This window comes from Fusarium poae, chromosome 3, assembly GCF_019609905.1.
Source record: "Fusarium poae strain DAOMC 252244 chromosome 3, whole genome shotgun sequence".
NCBI lineage: Eukaryota > Fungi > Ascomycota > Sordariomycetes > Hypocreales > Nectriaceae > Fusarium > Fusarium poae.
In genome coordinates, this window is record NC_058401.1 from 1426630 (window position 1) to 1445801 (window position 19172).

General features: G+C 47.1%; 5 protein-coding genes across 5 annotated transcripts; 2 read left to right on the forward strand and 3 right to left on the reverse strand.

The window, feature by feature from the left end:
* Window positions 1-104: 104 nt before the first annotated feature.
* Window positions 105-674, forward strand: FPOAC1_007883 (uncharacterized protein; the record flags this gene model as incomplete). The annotated part of the gene is made up of 1 exon (XM_044852331.1): window positions 105-674. One exon carries the CDS (start codon window positions 105-107, stop codon window positions 672-674), a length of 570 nt encoding a protein of 189 aa, XP_044705001.1.
* A 1209-nt stretch (window positions 675-1883) lies between these two features.
* Window positions 1884-3827, reverse strand: FPOAC1_007884 (uncharacterized protein; the record flags this gene model as incomplete). The annotated part of the gene is made up of 7 exons (XM_044852332.1): window positions 1884-2333; window positions 2386-2874; window positions 2931-3014; window positions 3066-3271; window positions 3338-3642; window positions 3694-3746; window positions 3795-3827. The coding sequence occupies 7 exons, from the start codon at window positions 3825-3827 to the stop codon at window positions 1884-1886; spliced, it is 1620 nt and encodes a 539-aa protein (XP_044705002.1).
* A 228-nt stretch (window positions 3828-4055) lies between these two features.
* Window positions 4056-5514, reverse strand: FPOAC1_007885 (uncharacterized protein; the record flags this gene model as incomplete). Its single annotated transcript, XM_044852333.1, has 3 exons — window positions 4056-4197; window positions 4246-5077; window positions 5157-5514. 3 exons carry the CDS (start codon window positions 5512-5514, stop codon window positions 4056-4058), a joined length of 1332 nt encoding a protein of 443 aa, XP_044705003.1.
* Window positions 5515-9361: 3847 nt separating this feature from the next.
* On the forward strand, window positions 9362-11344 carry FPOAC1_007886 (uncharacterized protein; the record flags this gene model as incomplete). Its single annotated transcript, XM_044852334.1, has 2 exons — window positions 9362-9850; window positions 9896-11344. The coding sequence occupies 2 exons, from the start codon at window positions 9362-9364 to the stop codon at window positions 11342-11344; spliced, it is 1938 nt and encodes a 645-aa protein (XP_044705004.1).
* Window positions 11345-12112: 768 nt separating this feature from the next.
* On the reverse strand, window positions 12113-18156 carry FPOAC1_007887 (uncharacterized protein; the record flags this gene model as incomplete). The annotated part of the gene is made up of 5 exons (XM_044852335.1): window positions 12113-12134; window positions 12188-12301; window positions 12672-13802; window positions 13847-15040; window positions 15086-18156. The coding sequence occupies 5 exons, from the start codon at window positions 18154-18156 to the stop codon at window positions 12113-12115; spliced, it is 5532 nt and encodes a 1843-aa protein (XP_044705005.1).
* Between the last annotated feature and the right edge of the window lie 1016 nt (window positions 18157-19172).

Here is a 19172-nt window from a genome sequence, read left to right on the forward strand (position 1 = left end):
AAAAGGAGGCATATGGCATCTTGCTCAATGACTTGAACTGCGTCAAGTCTCGTCCCGCAAACACGATCATTCGTGATGAAAAGGAGTTGACAATCGACGAGAAGATGGCGCTATACGATCTCCTACAGGACTGGTACGACGCCCGACCAAACGAGCAGCTGACCGGAGCGCTTCGATCCCGGTTCTTTGTCCTCATGTTCCAGAACTGGAACTCCTCCATTGAAACGATTGCCTTGCCAGACAAACTTGGCGGCAAAAAACTTCAACAATCGGCCGTACAAGTGGGCACGCTGCGGGAAGATCTTGCAGTTACCCCAAGCAAGTCCAACAAGAGGGATCACGATGGCAGACCAGTGTCCCGCCGATGTGCCGGAGCACCAGTTTGGTTCAGTGTTCAACTACACTGGGAGGGAGCTGGCATTGTCTGGAAATGGAAGGATTCGTCCAGCCGTGTCGTTGCCGAAAGCGCGGTTCGAAGGAACGATGGTGTCACGTTGAAGGATGCCATCAGCCAAGCGAGTATGAAAACCGACGTATCCGGCAAGGCCCGGATCATGGGTTACAACACCGAGCTTGTTGTTGCTCTTGCTCGCAAGCGTATCGTGACCTTCTCGAAGGCGGGAACGAAGGACCTTCCCCGTGTCTCCGTTGACCTGAAGGCGGGAAACAGATAATGCGGTGTGTTCTCATCACGGAGAGGTTGAAGGAATTGGTGGTACAGCTAGGAGGCGTCGACGACAAGTCCCTGGAGATCGCGGACATCAGCAAGGTCATCCTCATGTAGATGATTACGACTACAGTATTCTCGAAATCGCAGTTGATATTATAGACAGGAAATGTCAATCAAGCACTCACTCACTCACAATACCTACAATTAATCACAGTAGCCTACAGTGAATTGCAGTAGCCCACACTGAATCAGAATGCCGTCTCCAAGTGTCATCGGCCCTAAGTCTTTTATAATGATGCCGACCCGGATGCCGGATCCACGGAGCTTTCGGGATCCTAGCTTCTGCGGCATCTTCACGAATTCACTCTTCGAGTTCCACATATTGAAGACTCGCTCGAATAAACTGCGTTGTAGAGCAGGCATTACCTGCTGGTTTGGTCAGGCATTACACCATTCATGGTCTGTTCCCATAAACTTGTTTTCGAATTTGATGCTGTCATGCAATTGGATTAGGCCAATATCGGTTTCGCTAATTCGTTCCCGGATAACCCCTATTTCAGCTCCTGGGTTACTGTCCTGTATAACACCCACATCAAGTAGCATTGGCATCGGTTTTGCCAAATTACTCTAGGTGCTGGAAAGAACAGCCGAGTCGCTGCTCACCCCGACTCCATGGCATAACATCAAATTGTCGTAGACTGAGATGTCAGTTAACTGTAATAAATTAGCTTACATCGCTTGATATGATGTAGAGGCATCCCTGTGCTTATTCACAAATGAGTGCGTGATCTTGGTCGGCGCGGTCACTGCCTTCTAGGGCAGAGTTTCTCTTTGGCAAGAATGCTACGGGATTCATATTACAGATGAATATATCTTCAGGTGATAATCACGTCTGTACAATGATATGTAAAGTGTGGGTTGTCAATCTGGGCTGTATTTGTGCTATGTGTTGTATCTGGGGGATAGGGGGATGTAAACTGCCTGCTGTTCGCTTTGAGATCAAACTTCAATGATCTTCACGTTCTCAAGCTGCAAATTCCGTCTCTGGGCCACTAGGAAACCATTTTCTCCGGGTTCTGTTTCCGACATCGCCACATAAATAGCAGGCCTCTGATCTTCTAGATGGCGACGAATCTGATCAACAATCAAAAAGAACAATAAATGAATGAAACTTTTACCCGTTTGTGCACCTCCGAAATCTGATGATTCGTGCCTATTCCCTCTTGGTGACCTTGATCTTGATTTTTGTCTTTTTCGTCTCCGTTTCAGTTTTGACAGTTTTCTCTGCACTAGCCTTGACAGCAGTCTTCTTTGGCCTGCCCTTGCGAGTTTCTTTCTCCATGTCGTTTATCATAGCTTCCTTGTCTTTGGCATTGAGGAGCATTTTCAGTTGCAAGTCATTTGAGAATGTAGGCTCGTGATCGTCGTCTTGAAGTACACGCCTGACGATTTCGGCTTTGGCGTCCTGCAGCATGACAAGTCTTTCATCAATTGTGCTCCGTGCCAGAATCCGAACGAGTTTTGTCTCTTTAGTCTGGCCAATCCTGTGGACGCGTCCAAAAGCTTGCTGTTCAACAGTAGTATTGAACCAAATATCGCCAATGATCACAAGGTTGGCGATCTGAAGGTTCAGTCCTGTCCCTCCGCATTTCATTGACGCCACCTAACAAGTTGGTCAGCTTCAGTGTGGGCGACATGAATGACATGTAACTTACCAGGATTCTGGTCTTGGGGTCGTTCTGGAATTCTCTGTATGCCTTGTCCCTTCTGGCCTGGGTATTCGCGATCTGATTGTAGTAAAGAAACTTCAGTCCTAGCTTTTCCAAGATGCATCCCAACACCTTTGCCGTAATGGTAAACTCGATAAAAACAATAATCTTGTCGTCAGGCGATTTCTGTAGCCATGTTAGAATCACCTGAACAATAGCAGTCAGTTTAGCTCCCCAAGGCATCTTAACTGGACCGAAATCGATGTCCTCCCGGCCACAAGTGGCAGCAAAGAAACAATCAGTCCCCTTGGCATTTCCCTTGCCCTTACCCTTGCACTTTCCCTCCCCCTTACCATCTCCAAGCCATTTGGATCCGATGCTGTCTGTCCCAGGTTCTTTGAAGTCTTTCAGCGCATACACAGCATCCAAGATGCATTGCGGAGTTTTAGGAGGATTGGCTATGACCAGTTCGATGGAGCAATCGTCCACTGGACACTGATCGGAAGAGAATTTGTCAGTTGGGTTGTTAGAGTAGTCATTGTCTCACTCACTCGTTTGGTTGTCTCTTCGGGTCGCTTTTTTTTTGCCTTTCTGAATTCAGCTGAAACACAGCCCGAGCAACAAATATGCTCGCACTTCTAATATTAGTGAACTTTTCATAAAGAACTCGCCGCAGTTTGACATACATTGGTTGATCTGATGGCTCTGTCTACTGCAATTTTTTCGTCGCAAACGGGACATATGAGCCCATGACTGCTGTGCTCATTAGCCGCCAGTGAAAGTAGCTTGGTCATGTCCGCAATGCCGCCCGAAACGTCCGGGTATTCGGCTTCGAGTTGTTGCTGCCCTGGCAAGAATGGCTCCCATTGAGCCGCGTCTTCTACTTGTTGTTCTGCATTGGTACCCGGTAGTTACTCAATGTCGTCTTTGTACTGTTCAAGTATCCACTCGATTTTACCCTGATGTTTGTCCTGACGAAGAAATTTCTCAAGGTTAAATGGATGGGATGCGGCTTGCCTCATTCTGGTGACCTGTGCAGTCAATGATTTGGCGTCTTTTTTGTCGGTAAGTCCAGGCTCGCCTGAAGTAGTATCATTGTCAGCAACATCTTCCTTAGCCTCCTCGAGAATTTGCACGTGGTCTTGGCTGCCTGTTGTCCTAGACATCGTTAACTCCCAGCTGGGAGGGGTGATCCACAGATCGTGGCACTTGCTGGAGGGTAGATTCGTGATTTTCTTTCCCAGAAAAGTGTCTTTATGAGTTCTGTGTCTTGTCAGATGCCTAGATAGGTAGTGTATGGCCTGCGATACGCACCGTCGAAGCATGACCATACTGACAATAAACCGAATGTTATGATCCGCATTTTCCTGTCCATAGAGTAAGTCCGGTTTCCCATGTATGTAAGAAGTACTTACTCCTGTGATGTCCTGTTGGTTAAATTCTCCCATATTTTGGGTGAAACTACAGCCGATAAACTTCAAATAAGGGTAGAACTCTGGTACATACAAATCAGTACAGGCTTCGCGATGCGTAGAATGAGACGAACCTTGGACTCCATTAGAAATAGGAGTCGCCGTCAGTACCCAGCGATACTTGGCTGTCAGATTGCAGCATGCGAAAGCGGTACTTGATTCACGGTTCTTGATAGCCTGACCCTCGTCCAGGATCACCCGGTACTAACGAATGTTGAACAGAGGTCCCAGTTTGTTGCTCAGTGCTTTTCCGAAACCTTTTTTGTCCTCCTGGTAATCGACCTTGAGTTTGTTGATAGTTTCTGGTTTGACCGATTGGGAAACGAGCTCAGAGTAGGTAGTAAGTCTATATCGCGTCAGATATCTTGTCAAATTCAAGACCTCGATAACTTACACAACCCAGCGGCTACCCCACCACTGTGTCTTCTTGCCGTCTGCTTTACAGTAGCGAACGGTTCTGTCTGATGCGTCTTTGAAATAGCAGAACTTTTCGATTTGGCTCAGCCACTGCGTAACCATGCCTCGGTTTGGTAACACGATCAATGTTGCCTTGCTAAACTCTCGGATGTCATCACGCTCAGGAGGATGGCTGACTATACAAGCAAGTGTACTGACTGTCTTCCCCATGCCTGTGTCGTCGGCCAGAATACCGCCAGCGGGTGATCGTTCCATTGCCTCCCGCTTGACCATCCATTGCGCAGCTGTGAGTTGGTGGCTTTCTAAACGTTCGCTGATACCTGTAAGCCTCCATTTCCCATTAGCTTGCTCAACATTGCAAAAGCCGAAACTGGTCATGGCTTGTTTCAATTCCGCTTTCTGCGTCTTTGTTTGTCGATTGTCGAGATCTTCAGGGACGCTGTTTATCATCTGCCTGATTTGGTCCCTTTTGGAGCTTGCTTGAATAGAGCCCATACTCGGCACACTGCCATTGGCGAAACTTTCATCGATGTCGTCCATGCTGTGAAGCGTGTTGGCCATAAGTCCAGCGAGGTTCCTCGCATCTACGCCAGCCGATGACTTGGCTGATGTCTTCCTTGCTTTCTTTGAGCTGTTTCCGTCGTCGTTGAGCTTGCGCTTCTTCTCTTCGACCTCTTTTTCCCGCTCTTTTTCCCGCTGTAGCTCACGCTGCCAGTATTCGCGTGCAGTCCTGACAATCTTTCGTTTTGTTCCAGCCTCTGGGGGATCGTTGTTCTTGCTGTCGCTTGACTTTTCGACTTTGACCTTAACTGTTTTCGATAATTAGCCCAGTCCTCTCGTTTCTTCCGGACGCGACATATTAATGAACAGTCCATTTCTCCTACTTACCTCGGTCGCCATCGCTGTCGTGTTCGGATTGACCGTCCACTTGAAAGTCCGAATCTTGGCTATCAAGTCTGTCTTGTTTCTCATCAGCGCTGTCTTCGTCGGACGATTTGTCACCGGAACGTTCACTCTGGTTCAAGCGCTGATTTGGATCACAAGTTCTCTGAATTGAGCTCGTCGCACCGCTGGATAGTGCAGCGACGGGTGCTCCTTTTGGTATGGTCCCCTGCAGCAAGAAGTCGAGTTCTTCTGATGATACATCGGGGGGCGGACACTCTCTAGAAGGACTTGGGGAACGTTCAGGCTTGATATAAGTGCCATCGTCAAGCTTCACGCCAGGCTGTCGTGTTAGGGGATCCATGATGGTACAACCCGAAAAGAGTGAGATAAAGAAGGGAAGAAAGGATTAAAGGTGGAATGCATGATGAGGAAGGGTTTAAATAACCAAAATCAAGAGGCGACAATGATTCACTGCCTCTCTTGAAAGGTCTAGAAATAAAGCCTGGACTAAAGTCTCCACAGAGTTGAGGTGAAAGCCCATCACAGAAGGGGATGAAGGGTGGGTGCTCTTTCCACGAGCGACCCGATGAATGGTGTTTGAAACTCGACTACAAAACAGGCAGTAACAGAACAACAGATACTTGCTCCAGGAATGATCACCGCGCCACTCCTTCTTTATTTGAGAGAACTAAACCACCGATTAGTTTCTATCTGTTGGGCATTCTCTTGTGTCACATATCCGTCTCTGTTGCATGTTTTACTGGAAAACATCAGCTTGACTATTACTCTGTCGTTATGAGCCATTCTTCAAGAGCTTCGTCTTTCACATAGGCCTTCGACGTTCAATACGTCAAAAGCTGCTCTGTTTATTGCACCTTGCACCTCGTCTCTTCCCAAGTCTTTCACTTATGTCTTCTCAGATTCTTTTCTTCTAGTCTTGTGTCTTTCGAAGTTCTTCTCCCTCAATGCTGCCTCTAACCATTCAGTCAGATTCGAGATTTTGCGGTATCTATACCAGTCCACATATCGCCATCCAAGGCATCAACTCCAAACATCGATCATCTGTGAGTTATCGAAATGCCATGCAATCTGAAAAGACGCATCAGTATGAATATCATATGAAGTGACGTTACGGCGATTGACTTTGGGCATCTTGTGGAATTGCGGTCACAATAAATCTATGTTAAAGACCCAATACTAACTTTCCTCTTTACTTTACAGGTAGCAAACTTATGCGAATTGAGTATCATCAACGTCTGCCAACGATTGCTATCGTGTCGAGTGCAGACTACCCTGGACAAACATCAAACATCAAACAGCCACAATCGCTAACAAACGCCCTGAAACAATAGAACAAGCTGAGAAACAACGAGGCAGTCTCGCCCAACACAAACTAACGATAACAATTGTTACAGACCATAACCAGTCAGTCATTAATCGGCCAACGTTCTAGCGTATGCAGGACAACTCGCCGGCGTGTTTCATGATACGCAGAGAATCACCACACTAAATCCTTCTCCCTCATAAGATACCGACCGTGAGGGTTTTCTCAGATCAGACCATCCGGGACCCGACTCATGCAGGTGCTTCAACACTAAAAAGTCTGTTCCATGACGTGGAGCCGACTCGTGTTGGTGGGAAGGTCAGTCATGGCATTGCAGACAAAGTTCTATTCAGTAACACGAGGTCGCAATCACATCACAAATGCAGGCTATCAATGCATAAAAAACAAATAGGCAATAACAATCACGCCAAGACGACGACACCGGAACACGTGTGATGGAATTGTGTCTGTGAGGATCTAAGCATTAGCCTCACGTGCTGATGGATCCATGATACCTGATAGATGTCTGTGCGATGAGGGGAAGCCAAGATTCTTTTCTCAGAAACCAAGAATAGATGTCCGAGAGGTGGCTGCTAGGAAGATAAGAGACAAAATTAGTAAGTCAGCTTATGCTATTCTATCCCGGGTTTTTGGACTGCTTATTTTTGTACCCTCAAGTCCAGATGTCTGCTACCCACCGAAGTGTATAGGTGATACATTACCTGAATACCTTACGACGCGGCACGTTTGGGCAAAAGCAATCAACAATAACAATGATATTATCATTTTAAGATGGGTACTATATTCGATACGCGAATGTAACCAACAGAAGAAATTACGATGGAAAGGTGGGTTGCATTGCAATTGATAGTGATCAAGTTAATATTGACCAGGTTCAGTGGACAATAGAGTACCAACATTTCGTCTGATCTCTTTGTAGTGATGAGTATTTGGCCTTTAGTCTATTAGATCAAGGTAACACTGCAGTTGTACTACTGTAATGTAAATTCCTGCGTCTGTCGTGTTAGCAATGCACATAATTGACCAACATCGGCATCCCAGTAAAGGCGGGAGGAAAAAGCAATGAAAGGGTCCCAGAAACAAGGGTCACATCTTGCTGACTACCAAGACCTAAGCTCAGGCTGGACACAAAAAATAAAGGACCCGAGACATGGTCAGGGTCCGCACTAACTACCTTGACTAATTCCTTTGTCAAGTTGTCTTTGTTGACGGGCCGATGCGATTCGGCTCATTCTTTGCGACACGGCAGAGACTGAAAACACCAATATTCAAAGTCATAATGATTTAGCATACCGGTTGTATGACTGACGCAAGGGTGTGCTTTGGTTTGGCGATCGGAATGAGTACAGATCGTGAAAGGCTATTGATCGTAACCTTATCTTCTTCCATCGTATTTCTTTTGGCAGGTCAACCGTCTACTAGCCTACACGCCAGATCGAGAAGGTGATTACGTAGTCTACTCTCTTGTCAATCTAGTTAAATTGATTTCATTCAAGTTGACAAGCAAGGGTCTCTTAATGTCACTTCATGTTTGAGATGAATTAATAACTGGACTGTCCAAGAGTAGGCCGCACTCCACATGTATTCTTTAGCGGCACTTGAGTCCGTCAATCAGTGTCTTGCCTGAGTACCCTGATCCTTGTCGATCATCCTGATTGACCAACTCAGCCCAAGATATTCGCATCCAAAACCCTCGATGCATAAAAAACACAATCTCTTTTTATCATAAAGCCAATCGCCCTTCCGCGCCATCCGACGAAAGAATAAAGTTTCTCTAGACTTTTTCCATTCTCGGAGAAAAAAAGAAGAAAAAAAGAGGCAAAAACGGTGGGTGAATGACGAAGCTATGTTCCCATACTGCTGGGATCGTAGATCGCTGGGATTTTTCTCTTTTCCTTGACTTGTGTCTTTTGGGAAGCCAGCCCGCAACCGGATCGGCGCCTCTTGTCAGCCACCGCACGCTCTGGACCGGGACCGATCTTTTGGGTTGGTTCTGTTAGCTTCGATAGTTTTGCATTAGCATCGTCAAGGGGACAGGGTCTAGGAGTCAAGTCAAACATAGGGCGGGACAGAGATTCTTCTCTCGTAAGTTGTCTCGTTGCATACGAATCGTCTCCAATTCTTTGGCTTGTGACAGACCCAACTTTTCGTAAAAACCCTTGTCCTGGTGGGAAAAGAAACTCAGATTGTCTGGGTTACCCACTGGGAAAAAGTCCCGGCTTCTTCTGCAGCCACTAAAAAAGAAGCCAGGATAGAAGGCCACAGTGGGTCCCCGGCCAAGAGGTTGCACGAACCCGACTTGGCCCGCCCCCGCAAGCTTACCTTAGCTTGTAGCTTTTGGTCCACTAAACTGCCTGTCGAGTCAGGCTTGACATCCTCCGGTAGTCTTAGTATTAAGCGATCGTACGCTGCTCCTACCTTTGCTTCAGGAGTTCTGGTCCTGTTCCGCGACTCGTCAAGTTAGCCGTACCTGACCTGAAGTGACCCAAGTTGACCTGCACTCTGAGCTGACAAGCGTTTACGGTTGCACTTGCCTTGAACCTAGACCCATTCTTTTCTTCTGTCCCTCCTTCCTTCTTACCAATCTTATACTCAGCTTGCGCCTCCCACTTACATCGCAATTCATTTTACTCATACTCCTTCATGTTTCTCTATTATCACTTTCAACAATAACAGCTGTTCATGAGAGCTTTTCTACTTTTCTACGTCAGCGCTCCTAAAATTGGATCATTATAAGACACTATTACGACTTGCTTGTGTTGCATTCCATCCACGACAAAACCCGGACCCGTCTTCTCCCCGCGGAGAGACAACAATTAAAATGCCTACTATTAATGCCCACCGAACTTTTGAACCGCCAACAATGCCTTCTCTCCCCGATTTTGAACGCCGTCGTTCCATAACACCGTCGCTTTCGCACAATAGTGACTCTTTGGGAGGTCTCCAATCACCACCTCTCAGAAGCAGATCAAGCCGACCCAAAAGCGCCAAATTCTCATCATACCGCCTGCGCAGTAATTCTGGTCTCTCACTACACAATAATGAAGATATTTTACGACAATATACCGACTACCACCCTGATGGCACACCTCGCGCGGGCTTGTACAGCAATGGAGGGGGCCAATGGTCTGCCGAGAGGTTGAGGAGTATCGACTCGGTTGCGTCTTCGTCAAGAAGCCAAAGATCCAGTATCGCTTATACCGAATCAGACAGCTCTGGTGAGCTGCCAATTCCTGACCTCGTGGGGCGAGAGATGTTCGATATGGTCATGGCCGACCACGCTGCCAGTGGACAGTTATGGAAATTTGCTGCCGATCGCGGTGTTGGCCAGAATGTTGACTACCTTATGAAGGTGAGTAAAAGTCACCAGAATATTTAACAAATCTAACATCAATAGATCCGCGACTATATTCAATCTCTAGAACAGGTTGTTATTCAGCTATCGACGATATCAACCTCATACACCTCCATCACCGCAACCTCACCACTTGGTCTTCCCCCACCAATGTCAAAGGCTCTCAACACAAACATCAAGCATCTCACAACTTCTCTTATTCCCAGCCTGGAGAACATGTTTCTCGAATCCAAGGCATTCATCGAGCAGCGCATTGTCAGAGAAATCTTTCCCGACTTTGTCAAGCAACAGCTATCGCAATGCACCAGTTTGGCCCTGTCCCTGGACGCAGAAGGCGACTCTCCACTAAACCCCTATCCCGGTCTGAAGGGTTCTTTCTGTCTGAGCGATCCCTCGCGATCTGGAAACCCGATTACTTTTGCTTCGGACGAGTTTGAGGAATTGACAGGATATTCGCGAACTGAGGTTCTCGCACACAACTGTCGATTTCTGCAGGGCCCCCAGACTGATCGGGATCGCATCGCCAACATGCGTTCAGCCATCTGGCGCAACGACGAATGTACAGAGCTGCTTCTGAACTTTCGAAAAGACGGTACACCTTTCTGGAACCTCTTATTCTTGTGTCCGCTCCTCGACAAAACTGGAAAGACAAAGTTCTTTATGGGCGCACAGATTGATGTTTCGTCCTCGATACACGACACTGATGATGTTCTCAAGGTTCTATCCTACGGCGCTATGGAGGAAGAGAGAGCTACTGAGCGATGCAGCTCTCGCTGGGCGAGTGAAGCCTCTCACGACGAGCCTGAGCACGACGAAGCATTTGGAATCAAGAACAACCAACTCAAGACATCAAAGAAGGCGACCTCTTTCTTCAAGTCATTCAAGAAAGCGAACCCTCCTCCTCCATCGCCACCACTAAGTCCTCGCCGCAGTTCTGATAGACCTCGATCATCATCACATGTTTCGGACAAGACTTACAGCACAAGAAGCGTCATTAGAAGATTCTCCAGCCAACCCGAGATGCTGATGTCAACATACGCTCGGTATATGATTCTCGAACATGTACCATCTTATCCCAAGTCTCTCGGCGCAATGCCACTAGATCAGGAGGGTAAATACCCACCAAAACTGTGTGTCTCTTTTTACTCCAAGGAAATGTCCGACGCACTCGACCTTGGCCCATCTACGGAAGCCGTTATAGGAAAGGACATATTCGATATCATGACTGAACAAGCCACACTGCCTTCAGTCACAAAAGCCTTCAAATTGACAGTCCGAGACCTCGTTGTCCGCGACGGAAAGTCAGTTTCGCTCGATCTTGCCCTTGCAAACCATATTCCCCGTCGGGCCAACACATCAAGGTCACCTGTCACGGGTAGTGATAGTGCGGACGGGCATAAGAAGCCCGCCAAGCTTATGAGCCACTGGACGCCCCTCAAAGATGTCGAGGGTCACGTCAAATATGTGGTGATGATTGTTTCTCCAATCTAATGTATGGCATATTAAAATGATGATGATTTATGGGCGTTTGGGGATTTGTTTTGTATATTGGTGATGTTTGAACAGTTATATACCTATAAACGGCCTAGAGAATGAAGTCATGACTATAATACACAATGTCAACTATCACGTCTGTATTTGATCTTTCTCTTCATCTCTCCAAGTGATGAGCATCAAAGAGATTCTACATCCGGAACTCGCAATAGTGACGCGTCTACCATGAACAATCACGTAAAACAAATTGAAAGCCACATTCCTGTCAACGCACAACAACTTTTACCAGAACACTTCCGCAACGGTCCATGACGCCGATGAAAAAGGGGTCAATGGCATTGCCGTTCCTCCTAACTCGGCCATTTAATTCCACCAACGTCCACCAACCTTCTCAACACAGCCATGGCGTTTAGGTTTAACTTTAGAAAATTACTGTAGGGCCTCAGGGTATCAGAAAAATTGGCCGCTGAAAGCATAAGAGATGAAATTAATGGGACACTTTATGCTCATTAGACCATAGCTGTTAGACTATGGATTTTTGTAACCTAAGACTTGGGAGGTCATCATTTCTGCTACCTACTAGTAGGGCTATCACGGCGGCTTAGAGTGATTGGCTGGTACCGGACGAATTGTCATAAGGTTTGCGGCACTGAAAATGTTTGTTTCGTTGGTTCAGCTGTCTTGTTTCTCTTGACTGGTGTTGAAGATAGCCTATTTCGCAAGTATGGCGTATCACGACTTTTCCTTCTGACATGGCGACGAGACCTAAAAAGTTGAACCCTCAAGTCTTAGGGTATATAAAAATAAGTAGTCCAAGTATAGCCTAAGGAGCATACTGACCTAACAATTTCGTCTCTTATGCTTATAGCGGCCAATTTCATGATAGTATCAACGAGACTGGGGCAGAGGGACAAGATGTGATACATATGAAGACAGATGACAAGACTCATAGCGCTGTTGTATATTAGAACGACTATTGTGGCTTTCATGCGCTGAGTAACATACTGAATCCCATGACCAGCTATCAAACCTTGAGGAAAACCCCGAGGAAAACCCCACCAACCCCATCAAGTAAACCATGGCCCAGTGATCCATCGCTATTTACATACTCCAAAACCATATTATTACATCCAATATTCCATCTCTTCTATGAGCTACTTGGCGCTCGTCTTATTCAATAAGAGTGACGGGTAATACAAGTCCCCTTAGGCTCCGACGCAACATGGCCATTCTCCTGGCCCAATTTGCCATAGATTCGCTATCCATCCGGGGGAATTCATCATCAATGCCTCTCATTTTGTACGCTGCCTTCCGAGGACCTGACCAAGGCTTGATAGTATCTTGCCCGTTGTGCTCCTTCTCGGCAAGGTATTTCGTCTCGTAGTAACGATCAACGAGGAGCCACCGCAGTAGCTTTGGGTGTCTCTTTGCTTCGTCAACTGCAGACCTAACGACGGACTCACCTCTTCTGCCAATACCAAGGTATGAGACCTTTGCGCCGTGTCGAATAAGCATCTTGAAGCACTTGAATGCTCCAATTCTACTAGCAAACATCAATGCTGAACCCCTGCCGCGTCTCTCGCGCTCAATATCGAACCCCGCTTCGAGAAACAATCGAAGAATGTCGTCCAAGTCCGGGAGGATGGCTGCAAATCCAATGTTGAATCCATTATCTGGCTCGAAATTCACAACACGAGCACGACATTCCCACGGAATGCGCTTAATGATTGCTCTCATTTTGCCGGCTTCTTTGTATATAGTTGATCCGTCGAAGCTTCCCACAAAGACAGTTCTCAAGAAGGCAGGCTCCTCTTCTGCAAGGCGGTAAAAGTCAAAGTCTCCGTTCAGGGCGAAGTTTTGGCTGTTCTGGGAAAGTATGCATGTAAGAGTTGTTTCACGATCTGGCAAATTGATGCTAAAAGGATCTAAACCAAGCTTGAGCAGCTCGTGTAAGTTCCTTAAAGTGCCATCTTGATAACCGCCTAATTCATGGAAAGTGATGGTCGCAAGGTCGCCACCACGTTCTAACAAGCGATGGGTTACAGCGAAATTCCTATGCAATGCACCACGTATCGATATGCCTAGAGGTGTTGTGCCCTCATTGTCGGGAATATGTTGATCAGCACCTGCTTCCAGAAGCACATCGACCAAGGGCAAAAGATCATGGTGCACAGCATGGTACAAGGGTGTTGCTGAAACGTCGTCTTGAATGTTGACATCGGCTCCGCTATCAATAAGGAGCTTGGCCATCTTGCAAAACATTTCATAATGCCGCGCAGTGAGCACCTTTCCGCCACAATAGACAGTCATAAAATGCAGAGGAGTGTGCCCAGACCCGCTTGGAAATCTCGACTGGTTCCTTAGGTTGACAGCGAACCGCAAGACTCTCTTCACGATGCTCTCGTTTTCGTCGAAAGGGAACAGATTCAGTAGTCCATACTTTTTCATCAAAGTCCTGCTGCTATCAGTAAATTCCTCCAAGCTTTAAAGCGTGCTTACCAGTATTGTTCGGCGTGTTCTGTTAAATGATTAATGAATATCTGAAGAACGTTGTACTGATGTTCGGGAGCAGGATGGTGGACAGATTGTCCGAAGTAAAAAATAGCGTGTATGGGGCTCATTCTCATGTGAAACCAAACTCGTTCTTCTTGTAAATATGCATCCAGGCACTTTTCGAAGAAGGAATATGCCTTTTCGGGGGAGATAAACATATCGTACGCCATGAGTCGCTGTAGATGCCGAGCGGCTTCAAATAGCGCGTTGTAGCCGTCATTCCAATGTTCGTCACAGCTAGTCACGAATCCTTTGAAACCCAATTCAAGAAGCTCCAACATAGGTCGTATGAGATTTTTGGACGCTGTGTAGCTGAGGAGAGTGCAACCTCCACAAGGCATGATGGCTGACTCCAGGTCCTTCTTCGAAGCGTGATCGAGGAATGGTTTGAAAAGAGCATCACTCTTTAGCTGGTAATGATCGATTGCATGAGCCAGCAAATCGCCTAGACGTCGAGGATTTGAGTTTTCGTCTGTCTCTGAAGACGCGTCTGCCATATCAACATCAGAAAGTTCTTGAAGCGAAAAGACAGAAGATGTGCTGGGTGAGTCAGGCACAGAAGGTGGGAGAACAATATTTCGGGTACTGCTGGGATCCGGCATGTGCTCTTCGATATACTCGGCTACCTCTCGGTTGGGTCCTAAAAGAGCATAAAAGAGTGGTGTCCTGCCTGAAATGTCTCTGACAGTCAAATTCGCGCCGAACCTAGTCAAGACCTTGATACAGTCTAGAGACCCAGCTTTGGCAGCTAAATGCGCTGGTGATCGACCATACCGTGGACTTGTAGTATCAATCTCTTTAACCAACGGGGTGGCTTCCAAAAGCGCCATCATGACATCGCGATGACCTCCGACTGCAGCAAACTGAAGTGCATTAAAGATATCACCGTGTTCAAGAGCATTAAAACGGCATAGCCAGTTAAAATCCTCAGGCGCTTTCTCGATGATGTTTTCCAGCACAACCACAAAACCAATCTTGGCGGCCAGCATAAAGCCGCTGATCGAATCTGGTGGTGCCAAACTGGCATCTGCACCACGGCGGACTAGCAGCATTGCGAGACTGGTCCTCGAGCGACAAAGTGCTTTCACTAGCATTGATGGACCGGGGGAGTCGTGGACTGGCGATCTAAACGACGGTTGACTGACTTTGTTTAGCAATGACCTCGACAGTGATGATCAAACTTACTTGGTAACTTCGAGACTATTGACATCCATGCCGCAGTCAATTAGCTTTTCAAGCACCATCACAGCGATAGTTTCGTCTGGTATGGCTAAAACCTCTCGGAATGTGTAATGTTGGTTGGCAATAATGTCTTGTGGTTTTGTATTGCTGAGCAACGGCTCAATCATCGATACGTCCACAGGCTCATCCGACAAAAAGTCCTCGAAAATTGATTTGCCACCAAAACTCTCCCAAGGCTTGTGGACGTTCATACCGCTCTGGACAAGTAGTTCGACGACGTCTGGTTTCCGAGAGCGCACAGCAAGTGAAAGAAGAACTGCGGCGTCTATTGTATCAAAAAACTCTTTCGAGCCTTCTTTGGCTAGATCAAAATTTTCCATCCCGTAAAGGGACGCTTCCAGGACAGCGGCAACGAATGGCAATTTAACAGATGTCCAAGTGACGGCACCAACTCGGGCTTCGTTGGATATGCGAGCAATTGCCCAATTTCCGGTATCTTTCTCGTAATCCACGAGAGCACCCTTCTCAAGTAAGCACGAAATCGCCATACGCGCAAACCCATACAGGAAATACATGTTGTTAGGGTAATCGGCTGATCGGCTGCGGAACAGCGTGAGTACATCGTCACAGAACCTTGCCCATAGACCTCTTCCCTGGCTGTCTCGTGAATTGAGAACTTCAGGAGTGAGCAAGTCCATATAAGCGCTGCGAGTCATCTCGGGATAACAAGACGGGTGTAGACTTGGCTTGTTAGTGAATCCTGTTTGCGGTAGCAGGAGCCTTGTGTTTGTGATGACTGTTTCTGCTGGCGTTAGGCCGTCAGAAAACGGTCGAGATGGCCCAGCCTTGTCAAGAACCAGCGAAACAAGCTCAGGGGAGGCCGATATGTTCAACGACCGGAGAAGTAATTCATCGCCCTCGTTGGCGCTGGGGATGAGTTGAAATATTTTCTTCACAAGATCAACGTCGCCCCATTCTGTGGCCCATCTTGCCAACTGCTCGTTGCCCTCTGCTTTTAGATACCCCTGGCACTGTTTCAGCAAGAACTGGGCTGCCACGGGTCCAACCTTTTGGCCACCTTTTGGGACAATTTCCAAGGTGTTGATATAGGCGAAGGCTGCTCTCAATGGGGTATGTCCATCCTCGCATACGGCGTCAAGGTTGCGGATTTTGAATGGGTCATTGTCCCATAGAAACATCAGTAGTTTCACCTCATTTGTAGCGGCGAGGAGATGCCAGATGTTGCGGCCGCCGTTATCGGTATCATAGGTAGGAGCCGAGTGTTCCAAAATCAACTTCGCCAAGGGACCGACTTCCTCAATAACCATAAGGGGTGTACGACCTTCCGAGTCTCTGGCTCGCACATCGGCTCCAGCACGGATAAGAATGTCCATAATTTCGAGCTGAGCACCCTCTGTAGCCATATGAAGGATCGTACCAGAAGTTCCGTCATTGTTGTACGGGAAATTGGGATCGAACCTGGGGTCTTTGGTCAATCGTTCCACCAGTGTGACGTTGAAATCCAAAACAGCGGTTCGTATGGCTTCTGAAAAACTTCCATCGCTCAGAGTATCTATCTTGCCGTCTGTCGTAGGTGAAAATTTGACTTTGCTATGCCTCATGACCTTAGACACGAGCTCCTGTATTTCCAAATATTCTGTGTTGTCTTGTTCCATATCGGCCAAGGTCATATCGTAGACGTAGGTGAGTAGGCGCGCGAACCGTGCGCGGTGAAGCAGGCCACGCTTTGTCAAGGTTTCTCGCTCCAAAAACTGGTGAAATGACCAATCCAGATTGCTTCCTCCTTTGGCGATGCGCGTGAAGACGGCCTCGTGCTTGCTGATCATCGCAGTCCAAAATGCCAGGCCTGCCAGTGACACCTCTTCAGTTCCGTTTTTCCAATTGTAACGATATTTGCAGTCGGCACCCCCGTCAAGGAGCAAAAGAATGGTTGCTGCCTGGTCGACATTCGAGTCGCCGCCAACAAGCAGTGTGGCCCATGATTCTGGTTCCGTACGGGTCGCGAGGACTTTGCTGCCGACAAGGGCGCAAAATAAGGGCGTGCCAATAAGACTAGACTGGTTGACTTTGGCGCCCATCGACAAAAGATCTCTGCAAAGACTGGGCAAACCAAGCGCTGCTGCGATGTGAAGTGACGATACAGACCCGTCGCATAATGCGTCTGTTAATTCGAGGAGAAGCCTTGGAGAAAAGGCTAAAGAACCCAGCGTCCGCGGATACATCACTCTGGCATATTCTAGAGCCCATTGCACGAAGTTATATGACTTTTGTATCCTGAAAAGGGTACAAACTTGCGGCCTAAGCTTTTGCCAATATTTTTCGGCATATTCTGGCCATCTCGTGGCTGCCACTCGATATTTTGGTTCTGTGATTCGACGCGCCTGTATCAGCATTGTTTCTCTATTGTATTCTGCTGGTTCGCGATCATTTTCAGATGAGTTTAGAATGTTAAGCCAATCGGAAACATCGGTTGCGCTGGGCTCATCATCGTAATGGTCAGTGGCTTCGACAGCCTCATGGTCGTCATCCTTCTGGACCATAAGCTGTGGGACAGAGTCTGTTGAGAGTATCGAGAATTGAAGTGAAATATCTTCTAGGGTATCGGACGACCCAAGAACATAGGCGAGTTTAGATCGAACGTCTGAAAGTGATGCTCTAGCCGCCTTGATGCCATCCGATGTCGCAAAAGCATGAAATGACTTTAAAGCAGAGACTAATATTTCGCATTTATCAATCATCGGCCATTCGCGGTCAATTTCTCTTCCGGAAGCAGAGCCTGATGTGCTTGGCGTGATGCCTAACGTGCTGTCGCCAGAATTGTCATTGTTGGCTGCCAACTCCGTAACAAAAGACTCGAGGCTGTGAAGCGAGCCCCCGAGAAGCCTCAACTCGACGAGCAAATGCTTAATCTCAATTTTTGATGCTATTGGATTTGTTTCTGATGGTTTTGACAAAGATAAAGATGTCTTGGAGTATGCGCTGATGGCCGCGCAAGCTTCAAAGGTGGAATCTTTTAATGAACGGATGGTTTTTAGTAGTGCTGAAGACGACATTTTGCAGGTGGTGGTTTTTGACTGAAACTTTGGCTCATGTTGTAGTCAAGTTAAGATACACTTCTATAAGAAGCGAATGATGGACGCGATTCATTTATCAAGTTGTCGTGATGTTGATAAAGTGAAGATGTCATGTCAAAGGAAGTTGATACTCAGCTCAAGGCTGCGATGTCATCGCGACTTGCCAATCAACAAGGACTAGGTGGAGCTTGGACCACTTATTTGTTTGTGGGCAGTAGCCTTGCAGTAGTTTCCCGCAGTAGGTTACCACAGTCTTGGACGATTCCACTAACAAAATCACTGGAAAACAACGGATGAGAAATTATCAAGGAATGTGCTTTCTAAATAACGGAGCGCAATGGACCGGGACTGACCGACTTTTTGTGGACTGGTGGGTGATGACCGCAGATACCTTGGACGAATGGCTGATTGAGGTTGGAAGGGGAAGAAGTTACTGCTGTCCCTTCTTTATCCGATACCATAACGTTCAGGCCTGTCAGTCACGGTTATTAAGAAACTTTATCTCAAGAGGAATTGTATAGAACTTATATGAATATCTCTTTCAGTGTATAAAAGCAGACAAACCCTCAGCTCTAACCGACATAGAACGGCCTGGTACCGGCATTAGTCTGCGCCGTTGAGTAGAACTGTTGCAACCTCCTCGATGAGGTCAATCGTGGTGCACGTGACCCAACGTTGCTTTCAAAATGATGATCAAGACACTACCTACAGAAAGAAGCATAATCTAGATAACTCTATTTGACAGATGCCGTCTTAACCTAAATTGAAGCTCACAAAGATGTGGTCTTCGTTGTTGTCCAGGTACCACCTGCGACATCTGCTTTGACACCAGCCAAGTCTATTAATCTCGGTTGTCAGAACGAGGCAATGGAATTTGAAAGATCTGGAGAAATGCTCCTAGACACTTGTGGCTGATTACTATACATAGTATGACAAGTACCTGTATAGCATCAACACCATCGCTTGCCATACCACCAGATATCAAATCTGGGGAA